At 34.4% G+C, this 17,673-nt stretch overlaps 1 protein-coding gene across 5 annotated transcripts in view; it reads right to left on the bottom strand.

The window, feature by feature from the left end:
• MSH3 (mutS homolog 3) overlaps positions 1–17,673 on the bottom strand; it is a 183,102-nt gene that overhangs the window by 77,004 nt on the left and 88,425 nt on the right. For 4 of the 5 annotated variants that reach the window (XM_063085678.1, XM_063085682.1, XM_063085679.1 and 1 more), the window contains 3 exons: positions 13,149–13,213; positions 10,711–10,827; positions 2,383–2,490 (listed from right to left, as the gene is read on the bottom strand). In XM_063085678.1, the coding sequence (XP_062941748.1) occupies positions 2,383–2,490; positions 10,711–10,827; positions 13,149–13,213 (290 nt within the window). The remainder of the gene's footprint in view (positions 1–2,382; positions 2,491–10,710; positions 10,828–13,148; positions 13,214–17,673) is intronic. The other variant, XM_063085681.1, reaches the window with a different exon arrangement.

Below are 17,673 nucleotides of genomic sequence, written 5' to 3'. Positions count from 1 at the left end.
AGTTTTTTATTTTGGCAGCACTCCAGTACAGGGATCTGAACCCTTGACCTTGGTGTTCTAACACTGCACTCTAACCAAAAGAAATTTTATAATACTTAATTCCTTCTGATTTTTAAATGGCTAAACATCTGCAAATAATAGTAGCTGCTATTACTAAGTGCTTATTATCTGCCTGGCCTTACTTAGAAGTTTCATATATCTTTACCTCATTTATTCTGCACATCTCTGAGAAGTAGGTTTTATTTTATCAGTGTAGAATCCAAGGATCAGAGAAGTAAATTGCTTGAGGCCAGCTACTAAATTACCGAGCTACTATTCAGACCCATTATCTGTCAGATCCAATGTCTACATTCTGAAGGACGTGCTTAGAGAGATTCAAATTTCACTTATGCAAATTGAGAGGCCTCTTGATATATATGCTGGAAGATGCCAAAAGAACAAGAAGCCCCAGACTGAAAGAATGTAAGACCAAACTTGCATATAGCAGATGCTCTAAAAATGTTTTTTAAATCTCTGATGAATGTAGGAAGTAATCATATAGTTTTATGGTGATGTAATGAAGAATATAGTTCCACTCCTCAAGTGGTTTTTGCCAAAACTACACCTCAATAAAGGATTCCTGCAACTTGAAGATTCATCCCATTTACCAATTCATACCTTTACTTCTCATAATTTTACATATGGATATCTGAGACTTAAATAAGGGCATCAGGTTAGTGACAGATGATGGGCTAGAACAAGACCTTCTGACATCCAAGATAGGTTCTGATTATTACATCACACTGAAAATTATATATTATTTTAAGTTATACATTATGCATAATATGTGTATATTTAGGTGTACATATGGATATACATAAATAGATATGAAAATTTCAATTTGGTGTAATAGAGCAAATCACATAACCATACAGATGTCCTTTTTTCACTAGCTGCCTATCAGAAGCAGCTAATGGCAGAAGGCCACTTGAAGAAGTATAAGAGGGGATAGACCAAGCGTAAGTATTTTTCAATGGGAAGAACTTCACCTGAACACACACTAAGTGCACAGGCTGCTGCCAAGCCTCTGCTTAATTGAGAAACAGAATCCATTAAGAAAAGTTTGTTTCACAAATCTTGTATATCCGGAAAGAACTTCTACTAAAACTGCTATTGTACAAGTATAAGCGCGAAATCAAGTCAACTGAAGGCAGACTTTTGGTCTTCCAGAACTAGATCCAACTAGAGTAAATTTACATATCGCATCTTTATAAATGATAAATAGGATATAGTTTTTCCCCATTTACTAAACTGTTAAGTTTCAGCTCTAAAATGCCTAGGTGAATCTAACTAGGCAAATCTGTGTATGTCAGAATCACTCTGATGTGACAAAAAATTGGGCAATAATGAAAATGCAAAGAACCCATTTTAAACAAGACAGCTGTGCCTGACACTGTAGATATGCTCAACAAAAATGGACAGAAAAACAAAAATAGCAAACAGTATGTTTAGGGTACATAACTGGAGTAGCCAATTTCTCCAACTCTCCTCCCACAAATAAATGCTACACATTAAACAAACTTTTTTTAAAACATTCACTGTCTACTGGGTAATATGCTAAGTACAGAGGACACTTAAACATAAAAAAAGATATTATTTAGCACAAACTAGAGAAAAAACCAAGGTATGAAAGACGTATGAATAGCAAAACATATCAACTAAAGAACTCTGTGGGTCACAGTACTGAGAGGCAGTATCACTTACGCTTTCTTTTTACTCCTCACAATAAGCCAGTGAGCTAAATATGCTCTTAATTTTTCTTAAGTGTATGAAAAAACTGGAGCTTTTGGAAGACAACTTGTCCAAAAGTTAGAGCTAAGATTTAAAGTTAGATCTGTTTGATACTAATATCCTTTATGAAAAGGAGAATAAACATTTCATGTTGGGATGTTCAGAAGCCAATACAGAAAACTGGGATAAATTCACCCTCTCAATAAGAGGAACAGAAAAGATCACAGAAACCTACCCCCCCCACCATTTCCTCAATCCTTTCTTACCTAATCAAGCTTTTATAATTATAAAGTTAAGCATATAAACAAATGAAAGGAATGCTCAAACTTTATAAAAATGTTACCCATCACCCATATACACTTAAAAATTAATATATATAATAACATTCACCTCTAGAGTTATACCAAACATCTGCTTTCAATATACTTAGTGTTAATGCAAGCAATGAAGGAATCTGTTAAATCAAGCTATATGTGTATGATATTCAGCTTTACCAACAGGCTAATACATTTGAGTAATTGTACTATTTTATAATGAAGACACTAAAGTTAATTCAATAAATGCTATCTTATCTAGAGCACTGATAAAGGGAGGAAGTAAAACATATATTACCTGCAGTAATCTCCTTGCTTAGCGACCTTGGCCAGGGAGAAAATGCAGTCAACAGTTGCTAGGTGATGCACTGCTTTACACAAGGAGTGATAATGTTCGCTGAAATTCCTACAGAAGCAGAAGCAGCAGCAACAAAAAGGTGAGCAAACTGATTTCCTTAGGCCTACAAAAGCTGTACAAGTAATCACTTTATTAGCTAATATAAGCATAAACAACAATAACAACCAGGCATACCTAACTAAGAGAGATGGAAATCACACAGAAGTATTTTACTCTTTAACGAAACTACTACATTATTGGTTCTAAACAGGCTTCTCTTTTCATTTGTGATACAATTATGTAAAATTTTAAAAAGCTTCCATGTAAAGACGTCTACTGTTAATACCATATTAGACATTTCACCTGACCATGACATTTCAACTTAGACATAATTAAAACAAATGTAGCAATTATTTTCATTTGCTTCAATAATATCAACTACTCAGATGGGTTACTTCCCTTTGTGCTTCTTCATAGCATTATCCAAACCTGGGATAACAGTTGCAATACCTTTTTCTCTCACACTCAACTGGAAGCTTCCCAAAGGCAGAGACCACATCTGTCTAATTTAGCTACCATTGTAGCCCTAACATATAGTCCATAATCTTGACATAGAAGAGAAATTATAATAAATATTTGTTGAAGATAAGCAAGAAAAAGTATTTTTTTCCAGTTCTCTTCAGTTATCTTTTTAATAATGTACATTAAATTAAGTTTTAGATTTGTTTAAAAAAAGATCATGGTCATTGCCTCAATTCTTTGGATAATTAAAACTATAATTCCCAGTGATCTAAAAGCTTAAAAGACTTTTACTGAAAGACTTATTCAGAAACAGTACAGGAATGCATACAGGTGTTTTTTCTTTTTTCTTTTTTTTTTTTGCTTAAATTATCCCATTATCTCATATCATAGTATTTAATGCCAATGTCTTCAATATTGTATAAATTGTGGACATCTGTATATACTGATAAACTGTGAATGTTTGAAATGTATATAATTATACTACAAAAATGACTCAAAACTTATTTTTTACAGGGCATTTTAAAAAATTACTTTTAAGAGAAAATATATAACTGAACTTAAATTCTTACTGTAACCTCTCCTTCCAAGAGAGATAGAGATTTTGTTCAATTAAAAAAATGTTTTTAATGTAGGTGGTGATAAATCACAATTCTTCAAAGACTGAAAAATGAGAGACTGTAATGATAACTATAAATAGGTCCAAATGAAAGCTGAAGGGAAAACCAACATATACTGACCAAAGACTATGAAAAGGCACCTTTATTATTTCTTTACAACCACCATTCAGGTAGGTCTTCATTACCTAAGTTTTACAAATGAAGTTCATAGAGATAAATCAATTAGCCTAAGGTCACACAGCCATTGAAGAGTAGAGCCTAGATTCAAACTATGTCCTTATATTACCTTATGTCCCACAGTGCAATTTTACAGACTCCTACTAGCATCTTTCCTGATTTTTATACATACATAGAAATAAAATAGGAATATAACAAGTAGCCTACTTTCTCCATAAAATCATAATGTAGAGCTCAGATATTTCTTACATTCTTTTAAAGACTCCCCCAAAAAGAAGAAAAAAAGAAAGACAAAGAACATTACACCGAATGCCTTTCTTAAAAAATATTCATCTATTGTAGTATGGGTTTCAGAAATGTTGAGATTTAGTCTGTTTGCTACTTAAATCCAAAGGTTTTTAGAGTGCTTTCTAGCTTGAAAATCATACCCAGATTAAGCTACTATGATGATCAGTTAGTTACCCCTATATAAAAACTATCTTTGATTTTTTAAAATTGTAATTTCTGAATTCTCTAGTATTAGAAAAACGTATCTTATGTAAGTGACTTTTCTCATAAACTAAAAACGTGGAGTATCCAGCTTTATTGTGAATTGAAAAATATATTCACAACATACTTTATACTCCTTTGAGTAGACAGAACATAATGAATATAACTTACCTATTTCTCAATAAATTAAAGATTATCAAAACAAACAATATGAATCCCACTAACAGTGTTGTTGGTACAAAACCCCAAACACAAAGGGGATGGGCCCTCAGCATCAGAAAGGAAGCCCTAAGTTGCCACCTTAAAAATGCCTCGTAGTTTTGAAGATGCCACATGTTGTATGGACCTAACTTTTCTGGGTGTCTGCCCACTAACCATGCCTTATCATTCCTGGTTTGGCTTCAATTTTAGATGTGACCACTCACTGACTGTGGAACTATTTGTTCTAATTACTGACCCATCTGGTCTTCCTATCCTGGCACCTACTCTTTTGCCAGAAAGCAGCCATATTTGATGTTTCTGCCCTAGCCCCTCTGGACATATGGGTCACAGCACTTTGGCACTAACAATTAGTCAGTTTTTTTCCTTACTCGCACTCCCTCCTGGTAAGGTCCTGTCCAGACAACCAAAATCCTAACTTGCTACTACCTAGAAGCCTAGGGTTGAGCGGAACTGTCCCTGCTAATCTTCTCATTTCCAGGATGGAAATAGTGACATAGCTCTCAGTAGGTACCATTTCAGTTGATAAAACAAAAAAGCAGGGAGAAATAATGTAATTATTTCGATATGAACAACAATGTTTTTTCTCATGCCAATGATATAAATAAGACAAGAATAAAACGAAAAACTATCATGAGCCTTAAACATCATCATAAATCTTAAAGAAGCCCTAGTTTGACTTCTTGGTACTGTGCTAAATTTCAAAGAGATTATTCATACTTGGAAAAATGATAAGCTGAAAAATAGGCAATTCAGATAATCTGAAAGACTGAGTTTATGTCATAACAACATGCAACTATGCCACTAAAAACCTTAAAGATGAAGTCAAAGCACTATGATTTAATCTCTGGCCAAAAGATATTGCTGGGTCCATGGGCAGCAGATAAAGACACCTGGGTTCTAAAGCTTTTATGATGATTAGAGAAGTCTAGCATCACATGTTGCTCAGTGATATCAGGAGTTAATAAAAATGGAAAATATTTTATTTTTTATTGGAAAATGCACTTCTAAAATATTCGAACTGATTCCCAGGTTTTTTATTCTGCTCCATTAGTCTGAGTGTCTGTTTTTATGCCAATACCATGCTATTTTGGTTACAATAGCTTTGTAATATAATTTGAAATTGGGTAGTGTTATGCCTCCAGCTTTACTTTTTTTTTTTTTTTTTTGGCTCAGGACTGCGTTTCGGGATCTTTTGTTATTCCATATGCATGTTAGGATTGCTTTTTCTATTTCTGTGAAGAATGTCACTGGTATTTTGATGGGGATTGCATTGAATCTGTAGATTGCTTTGGGCAGAATGGACATTTTCACGATGTTAAGTCTTCCCATCCAAGAGCATGGTATGTCTTTCCACCTTTTTGTGTCTTCTTTAATTTCTTTCAGTAGTGTTCTGTAGTTCTCACTGTAGAGATCTTTCACATCCTTGGTTAAATTGTTTCCTAGGTATTTTATTTTTTTGGCAACTCTTGTAAATGGGCTTGCTTTCTTGATTTCTTTTTCTGCTAGTTCATTACTAGAGTATAAAAACACTACAGATTTGTAGGTGTTGATTTGTACCCTGCAACATTACTGAAATTGCTAATCAGCTCTAAGATTTTTTTGGTTAAGTCTTTAGGTTTTTCTATATATAAGATCATGTCATCTGCAAACCGACAAATTTGACTTTGTCCCCACATACTTACAGCCAACTAATCTTTGACAAAGGCAACAAGAACATACATTGCAGAAAAGACTGCTTCTTTAATAAACGGTGCTGGGAAAATTGGACATCCATATGCAGAAGAATGAAACTGGACCTGTACCTCTCACCATATACCAAAATCAATTCAAAATGGATTAAAGACCTGAATATAAGACCCAAAACCATAAAGTCACTAAAGAAAAACACATGGGAAACACTCCAGGAATTAGGACTGGGCAAAGACTTTATTTATGAATGAGACTCCAAAAGCACAAGCAACGAAAGAAAAAATAAACAAATGGGATTATATCAAACAAAAAGCTTCTGCACAAAAATGAAACAATCAACAGAGTGGAAAGACAACCTACAGAATGGGAGAAAATATTTGCAAACTGTACATCTGACAAGGGTTTACTATCCAGAATATATAAAGAACTCAAACTATACAGTAAAAAAGCAAATAATCCAATTAAAAAATGGGCAAAGGAGATGAATAGATATTTTTTCAAAGGAAGACATACAAATGACCAACAGGTACATGAAAAAATGCTCAGTATCACTAGTCATCAGAGAAATGCAAATTAAAATCACACTGAGATACCACCTCACTCCAGTTAGACTCTCCATTATTAAAAAGATGACGAATAACAAATGATGGCAAGGATACAGGGAAATAGGAACCCTTCTCCACTGCTGGTGGGACTTTAAATTACCACAGCCATTATGGAAAACAGTATGGATGTTTCTCAAACAACTACAGATAGAACTACCCACCATATGATCCAGCAATCCCACCATTTGGTATATATCCAAAGAATGGAAATCATCATGTCGAAGGGATACCTGCACTCACATGTTCATCATAGCTCTATTTACAACGGCCAGAATATGGAACCAACTAGGTGTCCTTCAACAGATGACTGGATAAGGAAAATGTGGTATATATACACAATGGAATACTATTCAGCCATAAAAAAGAATGAAATTCTGCCATTTGCAGCAATATGGATGAGTCTGGAGAAAATCATACATACTACATGTTCTCATTTATAACTGGGAAAAAAGGAAGGAAAAGAAGGGAAGGAGGGAGGGAGGGGGGGAGAGAGGGAGGAAGAAAGAACACACCACAACAATTTACTGAACTATGAGAAGGAGAGAACAAACCTAAGATTACTAGAGATGGCAGGGCGGTGGTGGGGGAGATAGGTTGGGTAAAGGGCATGAAGAAAAATCATGACATAATAATGCTAATAATAAAAAATAAATAAAATATTTGAATTACATATTATAATTCAATTTTTAAAGAATTTACAATTGAAAGGATTATCCAATATCCACAGTCCATCTTCTAAGAACACAAAAGAAATACATTTTGAAAGATGATTTCACTTGCAGCCAGATCAACAGCCTTAATTTCTTGCAACATTTTGATCAAAAAGTAATATGACTCATGCTAGTACCTCAGTAAGAGACAAGTACACTTACATGGCTGGTATTCAATCATCTGATGTCAGGTTCATTGAAGTGAATCATTTTTTTAATGAAATAATATTCACTCCATCTGGTACCTCAAAAAGTGTGCATAGCAATCAATCCTGCTCTCAAGGGTAGTTTCATTTAGCAGCAAATGCTCTAGCTAAATTTCAGCCAATATTCTTTTCTGGGGATAAAAACTTTAATACGTTCTTATTTTCAAAGTAATATAGGTACATTATAGAAGATACTGACATCACGTAATTGCAAAGTAAAGAAATTAAAATCACCAGTAACCTCACCATACAGAATAATCAGTTAGCATTTTGAGTCTCTCTCTTGCTCATTCGTTCTATGTATATATATTTGTATATAGAAATTTTCCAAAGATATACACATGACTGATAAGCATATTGATAACGTAATAAGCATACATATATTTAATCTTTAAAAATATAAAGGTTTGGGAGTATGGGTTATGTGCATATTCATACAAAATTGTGTAATACTTTAGTACTGTTTTATATCATTTTCTTCACATAGTTATATACCATGAATATCATATTCTTCTGTGATGTTATATTTAATGTTGGCTCACTCTTAGCAACTCCCAATTACAGCAGGGGTGGTAGGATGAAAGCGGAGTTTTCCTGGGCTACTCCGGTAGGAGGGCCCAGTTAGAAGGCTGACACAATAAGAACAGTATGAGCCAGTAGGAGGGTATTAAAAGAGAACAAGAGAAGGAGGAACAAATCAAAGAGACATCTCAAAGGGAAAACAGACAATCAAGAACTTGGTGACAGATAAAGGGACAAAAGGGAAGAAAGAATAAAAAATAACACCAAGGTTTATAGCCTGGGAGACCTGAACTTTCTTTAGTCTGGAAAAATGACAGGGAGAACAAAAATCAGATCTATGAAATCATGTATGCTATGAATAGAGTGAGCATGGAATTACCTCACCAAATCCTAGAGCCCTTCTAAAATATGGCCCTGTAAGTTTGAAAGGTATAAATTTAGTCCAATTTTCAGTGATATTACTAAGGAAAAAGCCAGGAGAACTGAAAGACTCAAAAGCCCTGAAAACCCTCAAAATGGGAAACTTAACATGAATTGGAAAAATAACTGGACAGGCAAAATTTCCATCCCTGGATTCAAGACTCAGAGTCAAGATAATCTCGAAAGACTCATTACTCTCTCTGGTCTTATAATTCAAGACTCCTCTGGGTAAAAAAAGATTGATACCCATTTACCGCCTTTTAAAAACTCTCACATAATATCTTTTTTGTTCTCTCTCTTTTTTTTTTTCTGACCGGTAAGGGTACCGCAACCCTCGGCAAGGTGTTGTCTGCACCACGCTCAGCCAGTCAGTGCACCGGCCATCCCTATATAGGATCTGAACCCGCGGCCTCGGCGCTACCAGTGCCACACTCTCTCCGAGTGAGCCATGGGACCAGCCCTTGTTCTCTGTTTTTTACTTGTTAGGTTGGTTACTTTAAATGGAGTAATGCTCCCTGAAAGACCTCACTGTATTTTTACTGTTTAAGTTTTTAAAGAGAGAGACTCAGACAAATTTCTGTTTGGAGTGAGGCCTGTGGATGCATCGTGGGCAGGCTGAGCAGCCTGAAGAAAGGGCACACATCCCTGCCTGCCAGACGACCTGGGTGAAATCTGGACTCCAACCTTTACCCTTGTTGTGGGCACTTACTTCTGATTTCCATATCTCACTTTATTCATTTGTAAACTGGGAATGATAATAATACTTAACTTCACAGAGCTCATGTCAGGAATGATGAGTTACTCTATATATCATATGTAGAACAGTGGTGGCCTGTAGCTGGCTCCTGCAGATTCACGGAAGTCAACTGGGTATATCTCCTCCCAGCTCCAGTCTAGCAGTAGCTTTAACTCACCCACGGAGGGAGTATTCACACTACAGAAATCAGCAAACTCTACAAACATGACAATTCTCCCACAGAACTGGCGTTAACCATTTGCCAGCACACCACTGACTTAAAACTGTCAATATGAACATGTGATTATCAATAAATCCAGAATGCGAGATGTTCTTTGAGAAAATGGCAAGGACTCCTCAAGAAACATTCCAAGTTATAAAAACAAAAAAGACAGTAAATTATTCTAGATTCAAATAGAATAGAGACATAACAACCAAAGGCAACTTGAAAGTTGATGATATCTTTCCTTTAAAAATTTGAGGGGGGGGGGGCCACTGAGGAAATTCAGGAAATTCAAATATATTCTTAAATTAATATTACTTCTTCTTAGGTGTGATAATGGTGTTACAATTATATAGCAGAACATCCTTATTTTTAGAAGATGTATGCTTAAGTACATACGGGTGAAGTGTTATGATGCCTAAAATCTACTTCCAAATGGTTCAGAGAAAATATATATAAAAGAAATATATATCTTAAAAATACATAAAACAAATGTGACAAAATGTTAACACTGGATAAATCTAGGTGAAGAGTATACAGGTGGTTATTTCAACTTTCCTATAGACTTAGGGGGCCAGCCTGTGGCTCCCACACTTGGGAGAGTGTGGTGCTGATAACACCAAGGCCACAAGTTTGGATCCCTATATAGGGATAGCCAGTTAGGTCACTTAGGAGAGCGTGGTGCTGACAACGCCAAGTCAAGGGTTAAGATCCCCTTACCGGTCATCTTTTAGAAAAAAATAAAAATAAAAAATTAGGGGGGAAATACACAGGATGTAAAAAAGTAAGACAAAAATTAAATGGAGATAATATAAACAAAATAACTAACCTATACTTGTTCAACTCTGAAAGATGTTAAGCCTTTAAAAAGAAAGGTAAATTCCAAGGTGAGATTTCAAAAATTGACACTACTAAACATTCTCAGCAAAAAAATGTTAGTACAGTAACAATAAAGTATATTTGGTATCTCACCAAAGATAGAGATGAGCTTATATTTCAATGGATTAAAAATAAAATCAGAGAACACATGTTCTCAACTATTTTATAGCAGGTCAGAAGCAGTAATCTCTACTTTTCTTTTTGATGGAAAGATTTTTCTGGTCTATTTCTCATAGCAAAAGGTCAGATTATATTTTTCATTATAAACTCACTCTAGAAAATCAAGCCATTCAGCACTGCAGTCAAGGACTAGCTGCTCCCGGAGCTGATTCAGATGTCTGTAATTTTCTACAACAAAAGGAGAGTGAAAGCGGCTCACAGCTTTTGTGCTATAAAAGGGGAAAAAACATAAATATGAAATCAAGGTTACTAAGAAATCAGTAATGCCATCACTTCAGAAAATTTAAGAAGTTATTTATTATTCTCTGATGAACCTTGAAAGTAAACAGCTGTAAATAAAGAACATTCTTTAGTTATGGTCCTGAATTCTACTTATTCCAAAGACTATGACTTTGCTCAGGAAGCTTTTCAAATGCATTTCAAATTATACCCACATGGCAAAGAGTTTAGAATTTTTATTTCATAGGCAAAAAGCTTTTTTCTTTAAATTATACTAAATGAATATGCTTGCTTTTAAAAAAAGATCAGAAGTAAATATGACAAAACAAATATGACAGAGCTGGGAGCTGCATACATTGGTGAAGGTCATATTATTCTGTATGACTGAAATATTTCAGTGAAAAAAAAAATAATTAAAGCATTACAGAGAATAGCAATGTATTAATTCAGGAGGCAATCAAAGAAAAGGAATTTTTCAGGATCTACCCATAGATTCACAGTGGCCCTGGATGGGAAGAAATCCCACTTACTCCCCAACAGGCTTGAGTCTAATCTGTTCTCTTCATCAAGAAGCTGTAGAGCACAATGTGGATACCGTGGGTGGCCAGGTACCTAGTCTAGGCCATGGCTCCAATCTTGTCAGTAATTTACTAGCTATGTGACTTTGGGCAAATAGAAGTGACCTTCTCTAAACACCACTTTCCTCATCTATAAAATGTGGATAATAACAGTATCTACCTTATACTGTCAAGAGAATCAAATAGGTAGCTCTTAGCAGAGGACCTATGCTGTAAGTACTAAATAAATATTAGGAGTTGTTTTGTGGCAGCAGCGGTTGTTGCTACTGCTGTTGATGCTATTATTACCAAGACAAGCATGCAGGAAGAAAAGGTCATGGTGTACTCTGATCTGTATTTGCTCCCCCACTCCTGTGATACACTGTCAAAATTATCTTTAATTTGGCAAGCTACTGGATTACAGCTGGACCTTTTGCATTCAAAATCTGACTGATGATATTTAATCTACCCTTGTCAAGGTCCTGATAGCCAAACAACACATAAAAAATTGCAAGGAACCTCCCCAAAACCATCTTATTTGTCCATTCAATTTACATTATTAAATGTTCAAAAAACGCTGGCACTGATTTAGGCCTTGCTTTTGCTTTTAAATTATATCATCTAGACTTCTATGCAAACATATTTTTCATAGCCTTCTTTTCTGGCAAAAGTCATTTAGTGAGACATTCCTGTTAATGTTCTAGATAGACTAACATGATTTTTAGTAATTTCTCTTCATAAAGCATATTTCCATTCATTAGTGGTGATATAGGACAAAAGCAGATAAAGGAAAGAATGCCTGCCAAGAAGGAAAGCAACATCCCCTAAAAGCAACAATACTCAAATCTAAAGTAAAGCTTCTGGTAGCACAGGAAAAAAAGGATGATATTAGAGCTTAAGAATGCCATGCCTATGCCTTCAGTATCTGTTGCTGTGGCAATGGATAATAAACAATTTTCTTTTTAATTAAAATAAATTAATAATCATTCACACAGCATGTCAAAATTTCCCTTCATATTTTAACATCGAATTCTTTCACACCATCACCAGCTACTAGTCGCTCTTCTACTACCTAGGCAAATGTAACATTTTCATCTCATGTTCAGGCAAACTTATGAATAATAGTACTAATAAATATTCTGCAAAAGATACTACTCACAGAATATATGCTCCTCTAATACCACTTTAAATTAGTCCCCTCTTGGGGATTAATGCCCAACCAAGGAGAAAAGGCTGAGTCTCAACGTGGTTCTCTAATTTTGTTTCTGATTAATTTATTTTCATCAATCCGTAATATAAGTTATAAAGAGAAGATGTAAAGAACTATTATAACTATGTGCCAAGGAAAGCATTAAGAATAAAGAAATGTAGAGCTCAGTGAGGTAGAAAATGAAATTTCAGCTTCTTAAAAGAAATGTCAGGCATAGCATTCATCAAGAAGTTCGAGCAACCAAATTAATCTTACAATTGAAGTTTGTTCAACTTTTTTTCCATGTCCTCTGAGCTGTAAGGATAAAATAGTAACTTATAAAACATGAAAACGAATGTATAAAAATAGGATAGCCTTTCAAAAAATGTTCTAAAATCAACAATAAAAATAATTATCTCTTGGGTTAAAAGTTCCATAAGAAAACCAAAGGGGGAGAATTACCTTCAACTTCAAGAATGTAGCTGTTATCAGTCCAGTAGCACACAGGTATACAGATGTCATTATAATTTGTGTTATAAGAAAAAAAAATTACTTTTAAACCTACCTTCCAACCTTAACCCAATCAGTTGGTATACAAGATACAGCAGAGTTCTTTACTTCAATCATAAACTAAAATAAATACAAATAAACAGTTATTTAAATGATTAACCATTATATTTTTTAAAGCTTCCTCAAAATTGTGGTAGTAATAATTTAGTAGATATTGCCTAAACATTCAAAATAAACACAGTATTGTTCTTCGGAGAATTTATATATGTCAGTACAGCTAAATAGTACTAACTAGGGTTTCAATACTGAGAATAAAGTACAATTTGTACTGAGCAGAAAGTCTGCAATAAAGTATATAACTCGGGGCTTTAACATTTATAATGTCATATGCATACTATGAATGGTGATTTTTCATTATTAACCTCTTTTACTTATTAGTATCTACTTAAGAATGCTATTACTCCAATAAGATTAAATTTCTAAGTATATAAAATTTTATTATATTCAATTATTAGATGTTATTGGTATAATAGTTTGAGATATGATCCTCCCCTATTCTAAACAGAAGAGAAATTTTTTTTTTTTTTTTTGTCTTTTTCGTGACCGGCACTCAGCCAGTGAGTGCACCGGCCATTCCTATATAGGATCCGAACCCGCGGCGGGGAGCGTTGCCGTGCTCCCAGCGCCGCACTCTCCCGAGTGCGCCACGGGCTCGGCCCAGAAGAGAAATTTTTACAATAGTTTTTATCCAAGGAAACTAAATCCTCTAAAGGTATACTCAACAAAGAAAGTATTGACTCTCCTAACTACTAAGAGAGGAAAATACTTCTTCCCATATGAGAGTTTTCTTTAAGTTTTCACTTATATGAACCAGATCTTTATAGAACTAACTGTGCTTTTTAGCAAGCTTCTGTGAAATCAGCCAGGCAGTGAAGCCAAGTTCTTCTATTGCCCCTTTCATTTTTAGCATTAGTTACATAACATCCCTTCTTGGTGTCCTTGCATTTCTGTATTACTGCAATAAAATTCAATGTTTTATTTAAATACATTTTTAAAAACCTTTTTGTGCAGTATGGAACCCAGAAGCTCTGTGGCTGTCATTAATTATGAGACAGCTACAGACACTTTCTTCACATTTATCAGTTTTACAATATGCACATATCTTTAGGTATTTATAATATTCATATTATTAATAGTATCACCCGGTTCCTGAGTTTATTTTTCCATTAATAGAAACATTGTAGCCTTTACATAAATTACAATAGGAATGAATGGCTAATTTTAAGAATTTTCATCCTTAGCAAAAATTTTGGAACTAACGATGTCCTCTGTATAGAGAGGAATCAAGAGTTTCAAATGGGTACAAAGCTATTCTATCTACCCTGCGTGAATCAATGTACAGTATATGCATGTATTGAAACAACACACTGTATCTCACAAAAATGTATAATTAAATGTTAAATTTTTTTTAAAAGACTATCAAATCTGACACACCCAGTTAAACAGGTAAGCATGAAGAGTCTAAAAAAACTCCCTTTGGCTTTAAAAAGTAACTGAAAAATACACACAAAAATAAGTATCACTGATGGGAAAGATAAAATCTCTTTTAAACTACATGAAATAATTCTATTTTTAAATGTTCAATGAGAAGACACACTGGTTGTTTTATGAAATAATTCTAATTATTTTATTTATTCTAATTTAGAAGAGCTACTCCAAAGGAAAACTGTAAAATTCAGGAACGCACCGGACCACTGATATTTGGGAAGGACATGTCCAGATCCATAGTGACCAACAACGGAGCTCCCCAAGAGCTACTGCCTAAGGAGTGGTGGACATTTTGAAAAGCCAACAGAAATGAGGAGCACCTTGGAAATAGTTTGGACCACAGCTGTTCAATCTGAGTATCAAAGGTCTACTCTAGGGACCACAATTGCTCAGCAAGCCCCCATATACAGAGCCAATACAGGATGGAAAATAGAGTGAGAGTCACTAAAACCCACGTGGACCTCTTGCTTTTAAACCCCTGTGGTAACGTCCTCAGACAGGTGGCTGGCCCTGTGTTGTCCTCTTTTCTCTTTCAGTGGTCCTCAGGTTTTCAGCCCATGTTGCTCTTCACAGTTGTCATCAACTAGTTTTTCTCTCTTCTACACTGGCACAGGATAGGAAAATTTTTCTCTAACCATTCCCTTTTTCAAATATTCTAAGAATGAGCGGACAGGCCCTCTGTTTAAGGACTTTATTGCTAAAGAAAAGGAAACTAAGTAACACTGGAAAACAGCATACATTCCATAAATCTTAGAAAGTTCTTAGCAAGTTTCCCTGACTTTGTGTCTTAGGTGTTGATGTGAGAAGTTTGCCTTGATTTGTTCCAGCAATCTCTTACATTCTCCTCCTAGGACCCAATTCTGTCTTGGTTAAAATGTGAAATATTGTTACTCAAACTATATAGCCTGTGGTGCTAGATTTTCTGAAATTCTTAACTCACTCCAAATATTGGTTTCTGTTTTCTGCACCACAGTTAACCCATTCTTCTGCTCCCCCTTTTCTTTCTCACTCTCTATTAAGAATTTTCAAATATATTTTTACTTAGAAAATTTAACAGAAAATGTTTTTTATATTTCAAATATTCTAGGCAGACATTTGAATATGCTACATGCTATTAATAATGTTTTTTCTAAAAAATTTTTCCCAATATTTCTTTTCTCTTTAAGAATAATAATAATACCTATCAATACCGCCCTAAATCTATAGGCCACCCCATATCTATTCCATATTTGATTCAAGGTTAAGACAGAATTCTCTACATTCATAGAATATGATAGAGACTGCCACAGAAGGAGTGAAGTATGTAAAGCTACATAGGTTTGTGTTTTCATTACTTCCTTATAAGCCAATACTTCCAGAATCAGAGACAATAAACCACCATTCAACAAGGATTAGCATTCTAATGAGTATATAAAAATGGGGAACAGAGGTAAAAAATAAATGTTATCAAAAGTAACACTGACTTGACAGTCTGGCACATTTATCTGTAAATTGTTAGTAATAACAAGATCCATGTACCACAAGGGGCTGCTACAACAGGTGTTTAAAAATTATTACAAAAGTCATATGTATGGAAATACAATTTCAGAAAGAACAGAAGAGTATAAAATAAGAAGCTCATACGAGGGTACCTCAGAAAGTTTGTAGAAAAATAGAATTAAAAGATAATACAAATCTTCTCATGAACCTTTCTTCTGAAGTACCCTTGTATACATATAAAATAATGGTTTTCCTCCCTGTCTCCTTCTCGTCTCAGTTTGATAGTCTATTCTTAGTCCTTTAAGTATCTCTAAATAATTTGCTGATACCTTTAGTCCGTTTTTTAAACAGAATTTGATTATAACAATTCTGAATATTTAGATTTCACTTGGTATTTGAATTAATAAAATCATTAATTCTCAAAAAAATTAATAAAATTCTGTATAATTGTACTACTAAAATTCTAGAGAAGGTTGTTAAAAACCAACAAGAATACATCCTATTGTTAGCAACTACGAAATTTCTTCCCTCAAACTCATCACATTAATTTAGTAAAGGTATAAAGAATAAGAAGATAATTTATCTCTCTTCCTAATCATTTGTAAGACCTGATCTCCATGCTGAACTTTTTCTTAAACTTCAATGAATAACCAATCTACTCACAATGAATAACCAAACTACTATTTCTTATAAATTTTTTTCCCATTTTTACTTAAAAACTGCCAGTTGAATCCAGGACTGTCTTCCCAAAACATGAATTTTTATGTTTTAAGTTCAAATACTATGAGCTCTAAAATGTCTTGATTTTATTAAATAAAATCTACGGTTTTGATAATCCCTTGCAGAATGATATAATGACATGGCAGAAAGATTGAGGTCAGGCAGACCTGGGTTAGAACTGGGCTTCTGATTTTGGGTAACTTACCTAGCTACTCCAAACTTTGGTTTTCTTTCCAGGAAAACTGGAATAACCCTTTTCTGTATTGTTACAGCAATTAACTAAGATAATATATATAAAGCACTTAGCAGCATTCGGGACTTTAACAAGTACTTGATAAATAGTAACTATATTTCTATTCTTGTTATTATATGAGTAACATATGCATAGTGCTTTACGATTAAAAAGCACTTTCGTGTATTTCAGATAGGGAAGTCCAATGTGAGGGAGTAAACCACTTGAGCTAAAGTCCAACCCATGTATTTTTATTTAATTGGTCTCCACAATAGTCTCACAATAGAGATGACTCGTCCATGGTCAGATAGCATATAAGTTGTTGAACTGGCACTTACACCTAGCTTTCCCCACTGTAATACCAGACAGCCACTTTTCCACTACATATCCTCTATAAATACTATTAAATCAGATTAAGTACACCTGATTTTCAACAAATAGCCAGAAGAGTGGCCCTTAGGTCACTTTTCACTTTGCAAGGTCACAATTGCATAGTTAAGACAAGAGATACGATTAAATATTGGCTGTTTGCCTGCTCAGAAGATAAATATAAGTATAAATATTATCAAATCATTTTTCTGTTACATAGAGCTCTACATGG

This window comes from Cynocephalus volans, chromosome 2, assembly GCF_027409185.1.
Source record: "Cynocephalus volans isolate mCynVol1 chromosome 2, mCynVol1.pri, whole genome shotgun sequence".
Lineage (NCBI taxonomy): Eukaryota > Metazoa > Chordata > Mammalia > Dermoptera > Cynocephalidae > Cynocephalus > Cynocephalus volans.
The sequence above is the reverse complement of the archived record's forward strand: the minus strand, read 5'-3'. Positions and strand labels throughout refer to the sequence as shown.